Genomic DNA, 21,423 nt, shown 5'->3' on the forward strand with positions numbered 1-21,423 from the left:
ATATGGGAGGACAGGAGGACATCTGCATCTCAGAATTGATAAAGTATAGTATATTGTGGTATGTTATTTTAGAGGTCTGCCGTAAAATTCCTTGTCTTTGGAAGCTGTTGAGTTTATTTATTTTGATTTCTTTAATGTACTAGGCTACAAATAATTGATAAGGCAGCTAAGTTTCTTTTGCATTCAGTACTCTCCTTCAGATTTCTCTTGAGAGATCAGTGCCTTTTATATATAGAATTGCATTTTTCTCACTCCAGCAAGATGAAAGGGATGTCCAGACATTCACAGATGGCAAAGATTAGAAGTCCTCGCAGGCATCACAAATGGAAAAATGACCGTGTTGGACAGAAAGCAGCCGTTGGATCTGGCAGTTGCTTGGGTGATGCGAAGCCTGAAGATCCACCTGAAGCAAATTCAGACCCTCTGGGTGTTTTGGTAAACACGGATTCTGGTAAGCTGAAAGGAAAGTAGTGTGTTTATAAGTGTATAGACCGTGATGCTGAAGTTGATTCTTCACAGCATTGTTTGTGGAGAATTTAATGGCAAATATGTTTAAAAAAAAAAAAAAGTAGAACGATGCTTTTGTTTTTGTTTGTAGTAGGAGTGTCTTGTCAAAACCCTCATTTCTGAATCTTGGGGACTGGGTGCATGAGGCAGGCAGGATGTAGAAGAAAGATGATATTTACTGGATAATTTTCATAGTATTGTGTAATCTTGGAAATGTTCTTAAGATTGTTCTGTATGGGGGCGCATGGGCGACTCAGTCGGTTAAGCATCCAACTCTTGATTTTTGGCTCAGGTCATGATCTCAAGGTCATCAGATGGAGCCCCATGTCAGGGTTAGTGCTCAGAGGGGAGTCTGCTTGGGATTTTCTCTCTCTCCCTCTGGTGCCCCCCCATCCCCTGCACCATGTGCTCACTCTCCAAAATAAATCTTCGAAAAAAAAAAAAAAAAGATTGTTTTGAATGTTTTGATGCTGTAGATTCAGAGTTGCTTAATTATCTTAATTTTTCCCTACCTACGAGGTGGCTAATTTCGGTGGAAGCCAGTACTGTTTATGCTGCTGAGCATGGATATGATCTCCTTGAGTAAATAATATTATTTCATTTTTTTTGATACTTTCTTCCTTAGCGTGTAGAATATCTTTATATTAGCTTTGAATTCCCTTACTCTAGCTTAATAAATTGAGAAATTAAAGGACCAGAATGCTGCTAACCACACAGAGATATCGTCCAGCCTCTGAGGCTCCATTTTCCCTTCTAAAAAATGAAAATATAGGGGCGCCTGGGTGGCTCAGTGGATTAAAGCTCCTGCCCTTGGCTCAGGTGATGTTCTCAGGGTCCTGGGATCAAGCCCCACGTTGGGCTTTTTGCTCAGCGGGGAGCCTGCTTTCCCCTCTCTCTCTGCCTGCCTCTCTGCCTACTTGTGATCTCTATCTGTCAAATAAATAAATAAATAAAATCTTAAAAAATAAAATAAAATAAAGTAAAAAATGAAAATGTAAATGTAAGTATTTCTACCACCTTTCCTTCCAATATCATCATGAAGCTTTATCTTATTATATGTATTTTCTCTTCTGCAAAGGAGTAGTATTAGTGAGGGGACTGATGCTAGCAGGCTCTGTTTAACTTGGAAGACAGTGGCTTCTGTGATAAACACATGGCAAATATTTAAACTTGCGGATGGCAAGAAATGGGATAACTAATTCAATGACTGAATTAGGATAGAAAGGATCTTGGCATAGGGAGTGTTGGGCTAAGAATAATATATAATTTATTTAGAATAATAATTATTTTAACACCAGCTAACTCTTACTGAGTAAGGTACTTACAGTGCTCTACGTGCTTTATACATGTTAACTCTTTTCCTTTTACAATGCATATGTACTGTTGCTACTTGCATTTTAGAACTGAGGAACACAGGGTAGGTAATTTACCTTAGCCCAGCTGTTAGTTGGCAACAGTGCCAGAGTTTGAATTTAAGAGTCAAATTAAGAGACACTGTGCTTCTTTTAAATGTGAAGTCTGAATTTATCTTAAAAAAAAAAAAAATGTGTATGAGCCTAGGATAGTTGTGATGTGGGAGAGAGTTTAGAAAAGGCATCTTTGCATCCTTGCTGATAGCAGGGAAAAGGCAGATGACATTTGGGGCCAGAGCTGAGTTTACTCTTGCGCACCGATTTCTTTCCTTCAGAAGGTGTTAGAGCCCACACACTTCTTCAGATTTACAGTGTGTGACCTTGATGATAAAAACCATCTGTATCCAAATACAAACTTTCATGTCATTAAAATACTTGAAACACAAATACAAAGACTACTATTAAAATTAGTAAGTTACTAATCTGAAAATTATGTAATTCTTCACTTCATGCAATTCTCTAAATGAACATTTTTTTTTAAAATTTTTTAATTTATTTGACAGACAGAGATCACAAGTAGGCAGAGAGGCAGACAGAGAGAGAGGGGGAAGCAGGCTCCCCACTGAGCAGAGAGCCCGATGCGGGGCTCGATCCCAGGACCCCGGGATCACGACCTGAGCCGAAGGCAGAGGCTTTAACCCACTGAGCCACCCAGGTGCCCCTCTAAATGAACATTTAAGGGACTCTGTAATATTGAATAGTCTTCATTCTGTTAGCTTTGGTAGATGGGTAATTGTTATCTTCCTCTCTCTCTTTTAAAGTAATCTCTATACCCAACATGGGCCTTGAACTAACGACCTGAGATTAAGAGTTGCATGCTCTATGGACTGAGCCAGCCAGGCCCCCTCTGTTCTCTCGTTTTTTATTTTTACTTTTTTGAATATTTTATTATTTTGGGTGAGCATGGTGATGGTATTAAGGAGGGCACGGATTGCATGGAGCACTGGGTATTATATTCAAACAATCATGGAACACTGGATCAAAAACTAATCATGTACTGTATGGTGACTAGCATAACACACCAAAAAAAAGATTTTATTTATTTATTTAAGAGAGAGAGGGAGAGAGGGAGAGCACAGAGAGAGGGAGTGAGAGGGAGAAGCAGAGACCCTGATGTGGGGCTCCATCCCAGGACCCTGAGATATGACCTGAGCCAAAGGCAGATGGTTAACTGACTGAACCACCCAGGTGCTCCTGTTTTCTCATTTTTAAAGAAGTATTTCAGTATGTGGTAATCTGGTGAAATACCAGCATAAGGATGATTATGTATTTTGCTCTCCTTAAACCTGTATCTAGGTCTTCAGGAGATGCTTTTGATGTGAGAGACAATAGTATCTTTTATCCTCATGGTAGAAAGTGTTTAGTCAGATTCTTTTGTGTCCAAGCAGTTGTATGAGAGACCTCAAGTAATTTTGTTTTGGTGTAAATGTGTAAGCCTTGACCTGTACTGAGGGTCAAAGATAGGAATACACCTATATTGAGGGTCAAAGATGATTATGTAAGTCTTGAATATAAAAATCTTACAAGAAGTTATAAATTCATAATATTATTCTTTAAGGAAATAAAAAAACCAATGATTAAGTTAGGGTAACTTAATTTTGTGGGAAAGATTTTGTTTAAATTTATATTATCCTTTATCTGGGATTTCTTCTGGATTATTTACATTTTCCAAATCAATGTTTAGACCATTGGTTCTTCAACTTTTCACTCCAGGTATAGCTACAAAAATCTGTATGTACCATTTTTTCTCATGCCTGAATATTATCAGCATGTCTGCTCTCTTTATCTCTCAGTCTTAAACTTGTTTGGAGGCGGCTTCCTTCTCCCTGGGCCACAGCGAGCCAACCTTAAGATCAGTTGTGCTCATTATTCAGGTTGTCATTGGTGGGGCACCACTGAAATGATGTGGCCCTGTTTGTGCTCTCAGGTGGTAGTTAGTACTTTTCATCACTTTCACTTGTAAAATGAAGATCTCCTGATGCCTTACATTTTTTCCTTTTTTATTTTTGAGGGGCTCAAAACCTTATCTAGATAACAGCATTCACATTTTATTTTATTTGTTTATTTTTAATTTTTAAAAAAGATTTTATTATTTGACAGAGAGGGAGAGAGAGAGTGCAAGTAGGCAGAGCGGCAAGCAGAGGTGGAGGGAGAAGCAGGCTCCCCGCTGAGCAGGGAGCCCAACATGGAGCCTGATCCCAGGACCCTCGGATCATGACCCAAGCCAGCATCACATTTTAAACAAGACAACAGTTCTTGAGGATCTTTACAGACTTCAGATCATGCTTAGAAAATCAGTATTTTTTGTGCTGGGTGGTAGTATGTGAACTCTCATTATTAGTGCAGGTGCTTTAAACTGGGGATTGGTAGGGTTTCAAAGGGAAAGCCTGTCATTTGGAGTCTCCCAGTTTATCAGTTTTAAATATGGCCTGTTTTCACCAGATGACCTTAATGTTGCTGTATTTTTTTTTCTTTTTTAGTTCCTTGTGTGTTCTGCTAACTAGTTTCCTCAAGGTGTTATTGTTTTAAATCTTTTTTTTTTTTTTTTTTTTTTTGCTATTTCAATAGTTAGGACCACATTTATTTTGTGGCTATTGTTTAAATGCATATACAACATGTTTTATGACTTTCCTGACCTGTGGTTTTAATTAGTGTTGTCTGAGTTAGAGGGAGAAGAGCTAGTCAGTAATGGGCATCAAGCGTCACTGACCGAAGTGCCTCAGCGCCCACAAAATGAAAAAGACGCAATTTGTTAGTTGTTCGTTATAGCATAAATATAACTGTTGTCATAGAACACTGGGGGATATTAAGCTAGGTGGGCTTCTGGTGTTTCAAAGGTAAATGTTAAAATAAGAACATAAGCTAGCATATCAGCTGTTAAGAATGCTCCTTGTTAATGTTTGTTTTTGAGAGTTGGACACCATTAAAGCAAGGTTTCCATTTTTTCTGGTGACTTCTTCTGCAGAATTGCATTTTCTTTAAGGTACTTAATCTGTCTATAAATCTTCTTGCGGCTAGAGCATGTAATTGTGTTTCGTTTCATAAAGGCAATAGGAAATAGTTAGGGGTGAGGGGGAAAAACAAGTAAAGACGTAAGATGTAGGAAGAACCCAGATGAGAGCTTTTACAACTAGTGTTTATACTTACCAAGACTTACAAAGGGCGGGTTTTTGTTTTCCTTTTTTCATTTTAATAGGGATTTTCTTGAGGTCCTACATTCTGCTTGTCCATCATTGTAATTCAGAGAAGTTTCTCCCTGACGTCAAGAGATTTATAGTCTGGTGATAAATTTTAGATTTATATGTATATATTTGGTTAGAGGGCACATGATATCTGTGTATGAGAGAGAGGTGAGATTTACTCTAGGAGAAGTGTTGCTAGGGCTTTAACAGTATGAGCAGTTATTTGAGCTGGTATTTTATAATCATTCTAAAGTTTGATTTTATCGTCTTCATTGCTCCTATCTTTTTACTGGCATGTTTTAGTTTAGAGAGGTGTTTTGGCTGTTTTTGTTAAAAAGTGAGTGAATTTTCTTCAGTATTATTTTGTTAGCTAGTACGGTGCCTTCAACATAATCTTTCCAACTGCTGACAATGCCTATATTCGAACTGCTAGTAGATCCAAGGGACTGTGGGAACAGCCTCCCACCCCCTTTTCAGATGAAAAGTCATTTTAGAGGATGTTTTGATAGGACCAAAAGGACGATACCTCTTTTCAAAATGTTATTGTGTGTCATGGATTCCTGAAACATAACTGAGGGAGAACGACCTAGGGGAGCACTTGTTCATTTTGTGAACTCCTAACTCTTACCCAGGAGGAGACATTCCAGTATAGTGAACTTTGTGACAGTCCTGGTAATGAATACACCAAGCATCCATATTGTGGTTTTACCATTTTCCAGTTGAAGAAACCAGAGCCTTTTGGAGAAATGATTGATTGTAGAGCTGGGACAGAGAAAATACAAAGTGAACCTAGAGGATCTTAGTAGTGCCAGAGGGTTAGAAAATGCTCAGAAAACAGTCGGGATTGTGGGCATGTCAGAAGGATATAGGGATCAACTGGAAAGTGCTCTGAATAGCCTAAATTGGAACAACTTGAGCCACAAAGTAAATAATAATAGATTATAACCCAAAGAATACAATAAATACCCATGAGTCCATATTGATATGAATAAGAAATGGGGAAAGAGTGATAGATCTTTCAGAAAAATTCTAATTAATAAATGTAAAAAAAAATGAAGGAATTAAAAGTCACCATTAAAACACCACAGTAATAGTTGTTTCAGGCAAGACCCACTGATGAATGGTAAAATTAGTGACAAAACTTTAAAACATGGTATTTATGTAGTTTCAAAATATTGCTCCCTAAATATTAGTTACTGTGGTGATTTTAACATGTCTAAATTTCTTTGATATTCATTACTCTAAGAGAGAGGAGCTTAATTCCCTTCCCCTTGAATGTGTGAATCGTTTTTTTAAAAATGAAAGAGAAAAATCGTAACTTTATAGCAAAGAAACCAGGCAGACTACCAAGAGCTCAAGATTAACATCACTAGTAATAAGTCATGTTGATGTCATGGACTCCTGGTATGAGGTGATGGAAAGGACACTACCTAAAATCCGTAGCCTCTGTGCAATCATCAAAAAACCTCAGGTGGACCCTCGCTAAGGGCCATTCTTCAATAACCGGTAGTCTTCAAAAGTGTCAAGTTTGTTAAAGACAAGGAAATACTGACAGATTGACACAGATTTAGAGGAGACACAGATAAGGAGTCATGATGATTAAATACATAATGTGATATGATGGATTGGATCCTGAAGCAAGAAAAGGGTATTAGTGGAAAAACTAGTGAAATCGCAGTATAGTCTGTAGTTTCAGTAGTGTTCTACCAGTGTTAATTTGGTAGCTATGATAATGTGCCATGGGTATGTAAGGGAGGGGAAGCTATACAGTAGGGTATATGGAAGTTCTCTGTAGTATCTCTGCAACATTTGTGTAAATCTAAAATTGTTTCAAATATAAAGTCTTTAAAAAAGGGAAGGCAGGAAAAGGGGCGATATGTAGGCCTATTAATGCCTTGCCCTCCGCTTCTTGAATTGTGAGGAAACACTTTCCTGGAGGAAAGTGATTCCTCCAGGGTTTATTTTCCTGTGTTTTTCTATTATATTCTTTTTTTTTTTTTTTTTAGTTTCTCCTTTATTTTATTTTCTATTATATTCTGATTATAAAAACAAAAAACTGGAGAACATTTAAAAAAAATCTATCTTACAGAGATAGCCACTGCTCACATTTTGTTGTATATCCTTTTAATATTTTTTGTATCACATGTGTATGATTTTTAAAAATAAAAATGGAATCATGTTATTAAAGAAAAGAAAGAAAGGAAGAAAAATGAGCTTTGAATCCAGACAGAACTAGGTTTGTGTTGTGGCTCCACCTTTTCCTAGCCCTATCGTCCTGTGCCAGTTAGACTTTTTTAAATACGTCTTTACTACGTCTTTACTCATTCCCGCAAGTTTGTTCTTCAAATATTTGTTCAGCACTTAACATACTGTTCTAGGCTCTGAAGATACAGTACTGAACAAAGCCACACCCTTTCCCTCCTGTAGCTTGTACTCGTTCACATCTAAGTACAACAGATAGTTGTTTAGGGTTTGCTATAACAGAGAGCAGAGAAATGGAACCACAGCTGGAAGAAGACATTTGTTAGCATTATTACTGACCATAGGACATTTTGGGAGGATGGCTTCATCTTAATAAAAGGACCTTATGTATCTGTAGGAGCTCTTCCAGCCCATTAGTTAAGAATTGGAATTTGGGACAAACCGTAAGAGACTCTTAATCTCACAAAACAAACTGAGGGTTGCTGAGGGGAGGGGAATAGGGAGAGGGTGGTTGGGTTATGGACATTGGGGAGGGTATGGGCTATGGTGAACGCTGTGAACTGTGTAAACCTGGCGATTGGCGATTCACAGACCTGTACCCTTGGGGCTAATAATACATTATATGTTAATTTAAAAAAATAAATTAAAAAAGAAATGGGATTTGGAGCCAAAATTTTGCTATAACAGGGAACAGAGAAATGGAATTGTAGTTGGAAAAAAAGGACATTTATTAGCATTATTATTAATTATAGAGACATTTTAGTAGGATGGCTTCATTTTAATAAAGAGGATTTTATGTATCTATAGGAGAGATTCTAGCCCATTAGTTAAGAATTGGGATTTGGAGTCAGAGAGCCCAGATTTAACTTCGAACCAATTGTTGTATAATTTTCTTACCTGAAGGAAAAGTTACTCAGATTCTCTGAATTTGGGGTTTATCATCTGTAATTAATAGTGAAAATTATAACCTCCTAAGGATTAATATAAGCTCATACTTTTTTTTTTTTTTTTAAAGATTTTATTTATTTATTTGACAGACAGAGATCACAAGCAGACGGAGAGGCAGGCAGAGAGAGAGAGAGAGGGAAGCAGGCTCCCTGCTGAGCAGAGAGCCCGATGCGGGCCTCGATCCCAGGACCCTGAGATCATGACCTGAGCCGAAGGCAGCGGCTTAACCCACTGAGCCACCCAGGCGCCCAGCTCATACTTTTAAAGAGCATTATAGTCAACAGTATTGTGCTTTTTAGTATCTCTCTTGGAGTCTTAGATGGAAATAATAGTTGGGCTTATTATCTTACAAACAGTGAGTTGAATAGTCTCCATATTAATATTGTTATAGATTTGTTTAGTCCACTAATAATTTGTATGTAGAACTGCTTTATTTTTCTTTCCCCTTTTTAATTCAGGAGGAAAGATCATAAGCTTAAAATTGACAAGCAGCAGTTTTCAGAAGGCATGGTGCAGGGTAATATGGATGGGTGGAGGGAGGAGAGGGGATTTAATTTCATCCACCAGTAGGTTGTAGTTCCATATTCACATAGAAGTATACCCCCATTCCTACTGACATGTTTTGTTTTCCCCTAGACTGACTTGGTGAATACTAAATGCTGCCTTGAAATGTTTCGTATTGGTTGTGGGTTGAGCTGGTACATTACATAGACAGGTTACTTCCTGTCTTCATGCTTCAGTCAGGCTTTTTATTTTTTATTGGTTGTTTAGACTAGATTTAATACATTTTTAGAGCTGCCAAAAACAAATGTAATAGATGGTATCCTGAGGCTACAACTAGGCTCACTGGGCTATGATCAAACTCTGCCTTTGGCAGGCTCTTTGATACTTGCTAAATTCTCTGGCTTGGCTTGTTTACTTAAGTTCTTAGAAGTTCTAAATATAAACTTTGGGTGAATTCATTGCAGCATAACTCTTTGAGTAAGCCTTTATATATGGAATGGTTTAAATATTATTTGTGCTCTCAAAACTAGTCTTAAAAACAAAAAAGGTAGGGTGCCCGGGTGGCTCAGTCAGCTAAGTGTCTACCTTTGGCTCAGGTCATGATCCCAGGGGCCTGGGATGGAGCCCCAGGTCAGGTTCCCTGCTCCACAGAGAGTCTGCTTCTCCCTCTGGTCCTCCACCCATTTGTTCTTCCAATCTTTCTCTCTTTTTCTTTCAAATAAACTAAAATAAAAACCAAAAAGGTAGTTATATTATTTATTCCTAAATCTAATTTTTATAGTCAGTCATTCTAATCCAGTGAAATTAAATGAATATCCGGCCTTGGCCTTCCTACTACTTTAATAAAATGAATTAATAGCACAATAGCCTAAATAAAATAAAATTAATTAGTAGCCAAAACTGTATAATTAATTTAGAGAAGGCCCAAATTTCGTAACCTGTGAAGCATAATAAGTAACTTAGCTGTGCTATAGCTGCCACTGGCCTTCTGTCTTCTCTTTAGGGCAAGTAGCTTCTCTGACCACAATGGTTTAAACCAAGGGAAAATGTCCAGGTTTCCTGAATTTTGTTTTGGGGGAAGGTTAAGGAAATGATCAGAAATGACTTTCTTTTCACTAATGTATGAAGCAGTAGGGAGGCTATCAGCTTTCTTTGCTCTGGGGGTGGATGTGTTTGGTATACTGTTTTACTTCTTTCCCATTCTGTTTCAGAGTCTGACAAAGAGGAGAAACCACAAAGCACTGTTATACCCAAGGAAGTGACACCAGCCCTGTGCTCACTCATGAGCAGCTATGGCAATCTCTCAGGGTCAGACAGTGAGCCAGAAGGTAAGTCATGGGCTCAGTTGTTACAGGTGGGTTTGTTTTGTTTTGTTGCTTTTTGAATTTGGTGTGTACTATGCGCCAGTATGTTTACACATCCTTTCATGTGTGTCTTTCTGAGGACAAGATGTGTCAAGCATATTCTTTATTTCATCTTCACATTTTTCATTTGGTGTTAGCATGGGATAAAGGAAAACTTGAGAAATGAGGAAATGTATTGCTAGTCTGGGAGAAAAAGGCAAAAATAATATGACAGGATAGGAAGGAGAAGAAATAATGTTTCACTAATGGAATCAAAGAAAATTCTAAAAGATACAGCAAAGAAAGTTAATTTCCTCTGTTTACTGTCAAGAACCCTTGTCTTAACATATTTAGAGCACCTTTGGTCGGTGAAAAGAGGTCCTTTGTAACAAAGTGAATGACAGAATTCCTTACATGTATGTAGAGCATTTTTTTATGGAGCACATTTACATAAATTCCCTCATTTGGAGAACGTAGTAACTCTATTCTTGTGTCAGATTAGCCTATGTGTTTTAAAGACTGGATGAAATGGAATCCTTTCAAGGTTCTTTCTAAGTAATGGTGATGTACAGTACAGGATACATGTCTAACCTTTAGAAATGACAACAAACCTGCTTAATTTAGCATCTTTTCTTAGAGTTACCTCAAAGTTGTATGTTGTTGATCTGTTGTAGCATGGCAATTCTAAACCCACGGTTCATATAAATAATCAGCATATGTTTAGTGAATAAGCCTTGCCCTTCTGTTGTGGAAACCTGGCTCTGCACAGTAAGTTTATTTGGGCTTTACCAACTATGAGAGAATTCACGTGTCTGTGTCTCTACACTAGATGTGTACTGAAGACAAAGAATACAGGGTCTACAGGTGTGTAGAAGGAAGGGAAGATTTTAATGTAATTGGATGACGATGGTGGCACTTTTAATGTTAATTAAGCTAGAGATAATCACTATAGTTGGAAGATGTTGAAGGAGAACAAGTTGGCATTAACTGTGAAGGATAATGTTTAGATATATCTGTAACATAGGGATTTTTTTCTTCTTTTTTAATGGACCATGGTTTACTATGGTAGCTGTTTAAAAGCTACTTGAATTTTGAAATGTAAACTACTTTGGTTTTATCAGGTATTTCTTAACAGATGGTTGCCTCTTCTTGTTTTTATTTTGATTTTAAGTATAACAGTAGTTATTTCTTTACTCTTGTTTCCAGTACACTGATAGAAGATGGAGTTATTCTTTAAACACATATTACATTTCCTGCTTATCGCGTGTTTTTATGACAGGTGATAGAAATGAAAGCTGTTACCACATTACTGAATCTTATAAAAACAAGCCACACTAATGCTCTCTCTCTCTCTCCCAAGATAAAACATTTAATACTTTCATTCTCATGTCTTTATTTGCATACACACAAGCAGACAAGCAGGGGGAGTGGCAGGGAGAGGGAGGAGCAGGCTCCCTGCTGAGCAAGGAGTGCCTGAGGGACTTGATCCCAGGACCCTGGGATCATGACCTCAGCTGAAGGCAGACGCTTAACCGACTGAGCCACCCAGGAGCTGCCACCATTTTTAAATTAGAAGAAAGGAAGGAGACTGGGAGGGATCTTTTGAGGTCCCACTCCTTCATTTGTAGGAACTTCTGCTTAAGGAAGATAAGTTGACAAAGCTGGTATGTGAGAGAGCTAATAGAAAGACTAGGTTTAGGGACTTAAAAAATCTAAAAAAAGCCAGCTGTAATGCCTTTCATTGTAGTCATTCTCTTTGTTATATTTAGTGTCTTACTGCACAGAAATGCATAGCTTTATCTTATAGATAAAAGAAGGTATTTATCTATTAAAAGATATATTTTATCTTACATGAATTTATTTTTACTAATTGTCTACAATGCCCTGCCTGAAGGAAAAACCCCTTGCTTTATATTCCCAAGGCTTCAGAATTACTATATGTAGTTTGAATTCAGCTTTATTAAGCCATCCAGGTCACCAGCAAGTTTCCAACTTCCATTGTAAGTTCTAGGCTATGGGATAGGATATTGACACATAGGGACTTTGGAAGAAATAAACCAAAGAAATAAAGTGGGCTTTTCACCATGAAATAGCATCTAGAAGGCTGTTTATTTAAGTGGATTCTAAATGGAGAGGAGCAGTTTGATTCCTCACAGATTTTAACAATTGTATCATCATAGTTATAATCTATCTTGATTTAGGAATCGATACAAAGGTGTATAGAGGATCTTAAATGTGACCAGTGCTGCTCCAGAATGAGTTTTTTTTTTTTTTAAAGATTTTATTTATTTATTTGACAGAGAGAGATCACAAGTAGACAGAGAGGCAGGCAGAGAGAGGGAGGGAAGCAGGCTCCCTGCTGAGCAGAGAGCCCGATGCGGGACTCGATCCCAGGACCCCGAGATCATGACCTGAGCCGAAGGCAGCGGCCCAACCCACTGAGCCACCCAGGCGCCCCCAGAATGAGTTTTAAACAAGGAAGGGGTCCCTCAAGAAAGACTGAAGCAAAACAAGAGGCTATGCTTGGCTCTGGGGACATCAGAATCATTAAGATCATTAAGTTATACATAGGAAAGAAAATTTCAGTGAGTAATATTTCCAAATGGGTTAGTTTGATATCTGTTCTGGATTTTGCATGTTAGTTTTTTGTTTTTGTTTTGCCATGTTAGAAGTTAAGCATGGTTTTGTAGCTCTCCAAAATTTTTTTTCTCAAACTGGTGTGGGCTAGGACTGAGGGCCCTCCAAATTGAAAACTCTTTTTTCTTTTTTTAATTAACATAAAATGTATTATTAGCCCCAGGGGTACAGGTCTGTGAATCGTCAGGCTTACACACTTTACAGCACTCACAATAGCACATACCCTCCCCAGTGTCCATAACCCAACCACCCTCTCCCTATCTCTCTACCCACGGCAACCCTCAGTTTGTTTTGTGAGATTAAGTCTCTTATGGTTTGTCTCCCTCCCAATCCCATCTTGTTTCATTTTGAAAACTCATTTTAAAAGGCCACAAACCAAAAGGTGTGATTTATAGATTTGAAAAAATTCATTGGTTATATTTTAAATTTATTTGGATTGATAAATACTACATTAAAATATGATTCTAAGCTGGGAAATGTTGTGAGCCTCAAGAAAAATATAAAGAGTCTCAGTTCCTCATTCCTTAGCAGAAAATTGACAGTGTAAGCTCTGATTCCTTTGACTCTTGTATTCCTGGATTGGAGGACCAGGACCACTTTTTTTTTTTTTTTTTTAAGATTTTACTTATTTATCTGAGAGAAAGAGAGAAACTGTGAGCAGGGGAGGGGCAGAGGGAGGATCAGACTCCCCACTGAGCAGGGTGCCCATTTCAGGGTTCCATCCCAGGACTCCAGGTTCATGACCTAAGCCGAAGGCAGATGTTTAACCAGCCAGTACCCTGGCTTTCCTTTATTGCCTTTTGCTACTATTCCCATAGTTTTGAACTCTATAAACCACTTTGAATTCTTTGCTCCATTCTTATATGGTTACATTTCTCTAATTATTTTTCTTTTTTCCATCATTTTGAAGGCATATCAAAACCGTGGTCATCACAACAAATTCTTTCTTTTTTTCTTTCTTTTTCTTTTCTTGGAGATAGAGAGCATGCACACGCATATGCACCTGAGTGGGTTGGAGGCGGAGAGAGGATCTCAAGTAGGCTCCATGCTCAGCACAGCCCAGCATGGCGACTCAATCTCATTAACAACGCTGAGATCATGACCTGAGCTGAAATCAAGAATTGGATGCTTGGGGCGCCTGGGTGTCTCAGTGGGTTAAAGCCTCTGCTTTCAGCTCAGGTCATGATCCCACATCAGGCTCTCTGCTCAGCAGGGAGCCTGCTTCCCCCTCTCTCTCTGCCTGCCTCTCTGCCTACTCGTGATCTCTGTCTGTCAAATAAATAAATAAAATCTTGAAAAAAAAAAGAGTTGGATGCTTAACCAACTGAGCCACCCAGGTGCCCTGTCATAGCAAATTCTTACATAGTGCTTATTCTGTGTCAGGCCCTGTTTTATGTGCTTTACTCATCTAAGTATTATAATAACCTCATGAAGCAGGTGCCATTATTTATGGGGATATTTAGGTAGAGATAAGTAACTTGCTCCAGGATCACAACTGGTATGTGATGGAACTAGAATTTGAACAGTTTGGGACCAGGGTTTGTGCTTTAAATACTTATCCTGTACTTCCCTTCGAATGTAATTAACACTTGGGTGTAAAGGTTTTGAGGGATATGACTAGACTCCTACACTCTTGTTCAGACATTTGAACCCAGTCTCCCAACTTCTAGAATCACATCAGCTTGTCAAAAATACAGAATAACCATTTTGGCGGTGAGGGGAGGGCATCCTTAAAACTTGTGAGTTTTCAACTAATCATATGGTTTTTCTTCTTTATTTTGTTAATATGGTGAAATGCATTGCTTGATTTTCAAGTATCAGACCAGTCTTGTATTCTTGGAATAAAATCTACTTAGTCATGATTATTACCTTTTTAATACATTACTGGATTTGATTTGCTAATAATTTATTAAAGATTTTTACTTTCATGTTCATAAAGGATTATTGGTTTATGTTTCTCTTTTCTTGTAATGACTTTGTCTGGATTTGGTATGAGTTGGGATCTGTTTCCTTCTCTACTTCTTTTAAGGGTCTGTGTAGGATTGCTACCATTTTTTCGTGTATGTGGAATTCAATAGTGGAGTCATCTACCTGGCATTTTGGGGGGAGGGTAGATTTTAAATTCTGAATTAAATTTCCTTAATAGGTATAGGACTATTTAGATTTTCTATTTTTTCTTGTTAAGCTTTGGTAATTTGTGTTTTTCAAAAAAATTTGTTTCATCTAAGATGTCAAATTCATTGGCGTACAGTTACTTAAAGATATTTTCTTGTGCTATCTCTTGGATCTATAGTGATGTTTTCTCTTTGATTCCTCATATTATTAAATGGTATTTTAAGAATTTTTTTCTTGATCAGTCTTGCTAGCTGTTTGTTAATTTTATTAATCTTTTCAGAGTATATCAACTTCTGGCTTTACTGCTTTTTCTCTATTGGCTGTTACTTTTTCTTTCTTTCTTTTTTTTTTTTTTTGAAGATTTTATTTATTTATTTGACAGAGAGAAAGACAGCAAGAGAGGGAACACGAGCAGGGGAAATGGGAGAGGGAGACGCAGACTCCCTGCTGAGTAGAGCAGGGATCCAGATGTAGGTAGGGCTGGATCCCAGGATCTTGGGATCATGATCCGAGCCAAAGGCACGTGTCCAACAACTGAGCCACCCAGGCGCCCTTCTTTTGGTTGTTTGTAATTCATTGATTTTTGCTTTGTTATTTATTCCCTTCTCACTCTCTGCCTTCTGTAGTGGAAGTTCAGATAATTGATTTTAGGCTTTTCTTCATTCCTTTTTAATTTTTAAAAATTTTTAATTCTTTTTTTTCTTCCTTTCTTTCTTTCTTTCTTTCTTTCTTTCTTTCTTTCTTTTTTTAAGGATTTTATTTATTTATTTGACAGAGAGAGATCGCACATAGGTAGAGAGAGAGAGAGAGGAGGAAGCAGGCTCCCCGCCAAGCAGAGAGCCCAATGCAGGACTCGATCCCAGGACCCCAGGATCATGACCTGAGCCAAAGACAGAGGGCCAACCCACTGAGCCATCCAGGCACCCTTTTTCTTCATTTCTAATAAAAGCAATCAAAGCTATTTGCCTCCATGCATTGCTTTAGCTGCATCCTACAAATTTTTGTTATGTTTTCATTTTTATTGTTTAAAAATATTTTCTAATGTCTCTTGTGGTTTGTTCTTTAACATGTGGGTTAGTTAGATGTGTGTTGTATAGTTTCCAGAGATTTGGCAGTTTTCTAGATAGTTTTCTGTTAATGATTTTACTTTAATTCTGTTATGGTCAGAGGGCATATTTGCACACTTATAGTTTTTTTTTCCAGTTCATTGAGACTTGTTTTGTAGCCTAACACAAATGAATGTTCATGTGAACCTGACAAAAATATGTATTGGGTTGAGTGTTTGTCAGTTTGAGTTCTTAGTCATACTCAGGTCTTCTCTATCCCTGCTCATTTTTTGTTTAATTTTCTTCAGTTACTGAGCAGTGTTAAAAGTCTCCAACCTTAATAATGGATTTGTCTGTTTCTTGTTTCAGCTCTGTGGGCTTTTGCTACATGTATAGTGAAATGCTATTATTAGGTGTTACTATTTTGCTTTCTTGATGAATTGATTTCTTTATCGTTATGAAGTGCCCTTCTTTGTCCCTGGTTATAGTCCCTGTTCTGAAGTCTCCTTTGTCTGATATTGATATAACCAATCCAGCCTTTTTATAATTGGTGTATGCATGGGATTTTCTTTCCTCCTTTTACTTTTAGTCTGTGACTGGTCGCAGGCAGTCCTTGCTTTGTACTTCCTTGGTAACTGAGATTTAATCTCAGTTCTGTTTGTGAAAGCAAGAACTACCTACAATTTAAAGTTGGTTTCTTGTAGACATGACATAGTTGATCTTGTTGTTTTCTACCATCCCGCCCCAGTCTGACCACTCACCCTTTTAAGTGGGATGTTTAAACTATTTAAACATATTATAATTATTGATATGGCTTGTTTCTTTTTGTCTCACCTTTTGTTCTATTTTCCTTCTTTTCCTGCCTTTGGATTTATGCTGCCTAATTATTAGAGCAATGCAAATATAGGTTTATTTGTTGACCTCTTTGTTTTACTTTTTAGGAGTTCGTCTATCTAGAGTTTATAGTATGCAACTAACACTTACCACAATATACTTTAGTGATGTTATACCACTTCATATAGGATTTAAGAATTTTATAGCAATATACTTACACTCTCCTCTTCCATTCCTTTGTGCTGTTGTTATCAGGTTTTCCTGCAGATGTTATGAATCCTACATGCATTGTTACTATTTTTGCTTAGAATAGTCAGTTATCTTTAAAACCTTTTTTAAACCAGAAAAAAAAGTCTTTTGTATTTATCCACATATTGATGATTTCTGATGCTCTTCATTCCTTTGTGTAGATCCAAGATTCCGTCTGGTATTATTTCCTTCATGGAGATCACTTTCTGTAACTCTTTATGGTAATCTCTTCAGTTCTTGGCAGTTATATTTCTGATTTGAAAAATATGGTACTACATTGAAAATGCCTAGTTTTTATTAGTAAGTAGCCAGTATTATGGCTGCTGGGGGGAGTATTATGGCTTTTTTGGTTTACCTTTTTTTTTTTTTTTTTGGTTAATCTTTGTATTTGTTTTTCATTACTTTCAGAAGCTCCCATTAAGACTGAAGCAGACATTCTGGTGGCCAATGAGGTTCTTCATAGCAATACTCCTACTCCTAAGAGACCCAGTCCCAGTGCTAAAGTGACTGCTAGGAAGTATGAGAGCCCAAAGAAAAGTTTTAAAAAGACAAAACCTAAGAGGAAAAAAGATTATCACAATTATCAAACGTTATTTGAACCACGGACACACCATCCATATCTCCTGGAAATGGTAAATGATTTTTCTTTACATTCTAATCTTTGTGTTCTTCTCAAATGATAAAGATAGAGCCACTGGGTTTCCTCATGGGTTCATGCATGCGTGTTTTTAAAGTTTACCAAAGACATTTGCTCCTTGAAGACTCCATTTGTGTATCTTAATTTTGAAACTGCATTTGGAATACAGCTGATATTCAGTAAATATGGAATAGTATACTTTTCAAAACTGCTTAAAATAAAAGGTCTGTAGAATTAACTGATTGGTAAGGAAATATGTATTGAGGTGTACTGACATTTTTCAAGTTTCTCTTGAAATCACAACTAAACACAAAGGCAGACTGAAGGGAGAAGGAGTTTTTTTTATGTGTTTATTTTGTGCATTATTGGCTTTATTCTTAGTGTGATGTGCTGAAAAATCTATTTCTTCAAATTTTAAAAGAAGCAGTAGCACATCTTTTGATTCTAAGTAATGGACATGAAGTCGTTCAAAGATCCAGTTCTTTTGTGCTAGAAGTAATAGAAAATATTCCAAAATTTTTATTAGAGTTGTAGAACTATTGGCAATGTGTGAAAGTCGTTTTTGCCCTGTCAGCTAAGTGTTTCTGCTATAGCTGAACTGTTCTGTAGCTACACTCTTTGAGGTGTTACATGTAGACACAGTTGCTTCTTGTTTAAATTGATCTGGAATGGACTGTCTGTTTTGTAAATTTCAGTGCTTCTATAAAGTAAATTGCATTTTTAAAATACCTCATAAGTGGTAAATTAAATCTTCTGTTCACTAGATGTTCATTCCTTTGTGAGGTCTCTCTACTGCACTAATGACATCAACAGATAAATTGAGTGATCTTATCCTTTTTGACAAATCATAGATGATTCCTTGGTTATGTATTTCATCTAAATACGGGGGATTTTTAGATTTCCTTCAATTACAGTAAGCACAAAAGTGAAAAGTTACAAAAGCCCAGGAATGTTGGGATTTTTTTTTTACTACTGGTTTCATCATTACTATATTTACTGTATCTGCTCATCAGTTTCTATACTATTTGTAGGTTTGGGTTTAGGAGGATCCTCTTTGACGTGATTTGTGGATTAAAGAATTGCAGACGTTTAAACTTGTATTTCCTGTCCTTTGTTACATACTCCCAGAGAGGATGCCCAATGTGAACATTTGTGCCATACAAAAAGCTAGATAATCTTGGTATAAGTTAAAAAGAAATGTTCTTATATTATTTTTTAACAAGATAATTTAAATATAATAATCTATTTAAATATATATTACAAATTTATTAAAAATTATATTGTAAGTATATAAATATATATATCTTTATTGTTTTGTTCCTTAGGGGAGACACATATAATATTTTAGGATATATTTTATTTACCAGCTAATTATTTTATTTATTATTTTTTAGCTTTTAGCTCCGGACATCCGACATGAAAGAAATGTGATTTTGCAGTGTGTTCGGTATATCATCAAAAAGGACTTTTTTGGACTTAATACTAATTCTGCAAAAACTGAAGATATATAGGTATCTGATGTTTCAGCACTCATGTGAAATAGTCCCATTCTAAAGTTAGTGGAGGAAAACCTTTTTAAAAAAACAAAACAAAACAAAAGTGGATTAGTAATTAAATTGTAGGCCTCATGGGATATTATGTTGGATTTTTAAATCTTTCCTTTGAATCTATGCAAATAAATACATAACTGATTTTTAAGACTGTGTCTGTATTGTTGGGGATGTGCATAGTATTTGCTGGCAGAATTCTGTTATTATATTTACTTGTATGTATTGCTGTCAGGTAAGGAAGTCTGCTCTGGGGACAGTTAAGAATTAAAGATACTGGTTTAGTAGTAAAGAAAAAAGCTTTAAAAATGTTAAATTCGGCTGAGCAAAACTTTAGCTTAGGGAGAGAAGTACATTCATTTTGTTTTTCATGCAGGAGAACAAGAATCATTCTTTAACCAAAGCAAGGGGGATTATTTAGAAAATAAACCGTATCAAACTAATGTATTCGAAAGGTCTTGAAATTTAAAATTTCCCTGTTTATTTCAAAGGACATTTTGAAATTCACCTATTGGCGCTAACTATTTCAAATATTGAATGTTTGGAATATTAATATAGATAAGGCCTTTGAGTGTCTTTAGATTCACTGAAAATGCTTGTTTTTGGTATGGTTCAGAATTGGACCTTTTTAATTTCTCTGTTGAAAACTATATAAAACATGGTACTTGATGAAGCCCATCTAATTTATAGTCAAAACAGTAGTTTGTAAAATAAAGTAAAACCTTAGAACCAGTTTTAAGATTTAATTAAAATTCATCCTATGAGCATATCAATTGAACCCTTTTTAAATAGATCCTCTAATACCAAAGATTTTTTTTCCCAGAATTTTTTTTAATTTAATTTCTTTTCAGTAACAGAATTCATTCACCCAGTACGCCATGCAATACGTGCCCTCCATAATACCCACCACCAGGATCCCCCAACCTCTCACTCCCAACCCCTTCAAAACCCTCAGATTGTTTTTCAGAGTCCATAGTTTCTCGTGGTTCATCTCCCCCTCCAATTTCCCTCAACTCCCTTCTCCTCTCCATCTCCCCGTGGCCTCCGTGTTATTTGTTATGCTCCACAAATAAGTGAAACCATATGATAATTGACTCTCTCTGCTTGACTTATTTCACTCAGCATAATCTCTTCCATTCCCATCCATGTTGCTACAAAAGTTGGGTATTCATCCTTTCTGATGGAGGCATAATACTCCATAGTATATATGGACCACATCTTCCTTATCCATTCGTCCGTTGAAGGGCATCTTGGTTCTTTCCACAGTTTGGCGACCGTGGCCATGGCTGCTATGAACATTGGGGTACAGATGGCCCTTCTTTTCACTACATCTGTATCTTTGGGGTAAATACCCAGTAGTGCAATTGCAGGGTCCTAGGGAAGCTCTATTTTTAATTTCTTAAGGAATCTCCACACTGTTCTCCAAATTGGCTGCACCAACTTGCATTCCCACCAACAGTGTAAGAAGGTTCCCCTTTCTCCACATCCTCTCCAACACATGTTGTTTCCTGTCTTGCTAATTTTGGCCATTCTAACTGGTGTAAGGTGGTATCTCAATGTGGTTTTAATTTGAATCTCCCTGATTAATACCAAAGATTTTGATCTTATGTTCTAGTCACTTGTGCTAGCTAGAGCTGGAGCCCTCCCCTTTTGACTGGGTTTTTTAAAAATTGGTCTGTTGTAGTTGAAAAATTGACGTTACCTGATGTTGTGATTATTGAAGTCCATAAATCTTGCCTGCAAGAAAAAGGCAAGAAAGCTGATGGCAGCCCTGAAGAAAGACCTCTGTAAGATCCTATCCAGAATCCTGGAGCACCTGGCATGTAACACTGTGATACTACAGACCTGAGATCAAAATTCATACTTAGGCCAGTGTTTCACCATACAGATCTTAGTCTGTTTCATTCTCCTCCTCCAGTGAATCCCATGTTTTAGAAAATTACCTGTCCACCACATTACTTAATTCAGTTTATACAAACACTGTTGAGTTCTTACTTAGGTGCCGACTGGAAGCATGGATTGATTGAAAATATAAAAATGGATGAGGCCTTGCCTGACTTTAAGGAACTCAGTTTAATTTTTATATTATTCATAGCTGTGACTCTTAAACCAATCCATCTCATCAGAGTGAAGTAACCAGTGTTACAAAACTGGGTTGATATTCTGAAACATGATTTAGTCTGTAGTTTTATCATAGGTTGGCATGCAAATTCCGTAGACTTTAACTACATAAATGAATTCAGACTCTCAGTCTGCTTTC

At 36.9% G+C, this 21,423-nt stretch overlaps 1 protein-coding gene across 1 annotated transcript in view; it reads left to right on the top strand.

The window, feature by feature from the left end:
• The window catches only part of NUFIP1 (nuclear FMR1 interacting protein 1), a 45,672-nt gene extending 26,457 nt beyond the window's left edge, over positions 1-19,215 (top strand). The window contains exons 7-10 of the mRNA XM_047723495.1: positions 258-451; positions 9,967-10,083; positions 17,388-17,611; positions 19,011-19,215. Coding sequence (XP_047579451.1) covers positions 258-451; positions 9,967-10,083; positions 17,388-17,611; positions 19,011-19,127 — 652 coding nt within the window. The 3' untranslated portion in view covers positions 19,128-19,215. The remainder of the gene's footprint in view (positions 1-257; positions 452-9,966; positions 10,084-17,387; positions 17,612-19,010) is intronic.
• The last annotated feature ends 2,208 nt before the right edge of the window (positions 19,216-21,423 follow it).

The sequence above is a fragment of the Lutra lutra genome, chromosome 3, assembly GCF_902655055.1.
Source record: "Lutra lutra chromosome 3, mLutLut1.2, whole genome shotgun sequence".
Lineage (NCBI taxonomy): Eukaryota > Metazoa > Chordata > Mammalia > Carnivora > Mustelidae > Lutra > Lutra lutra.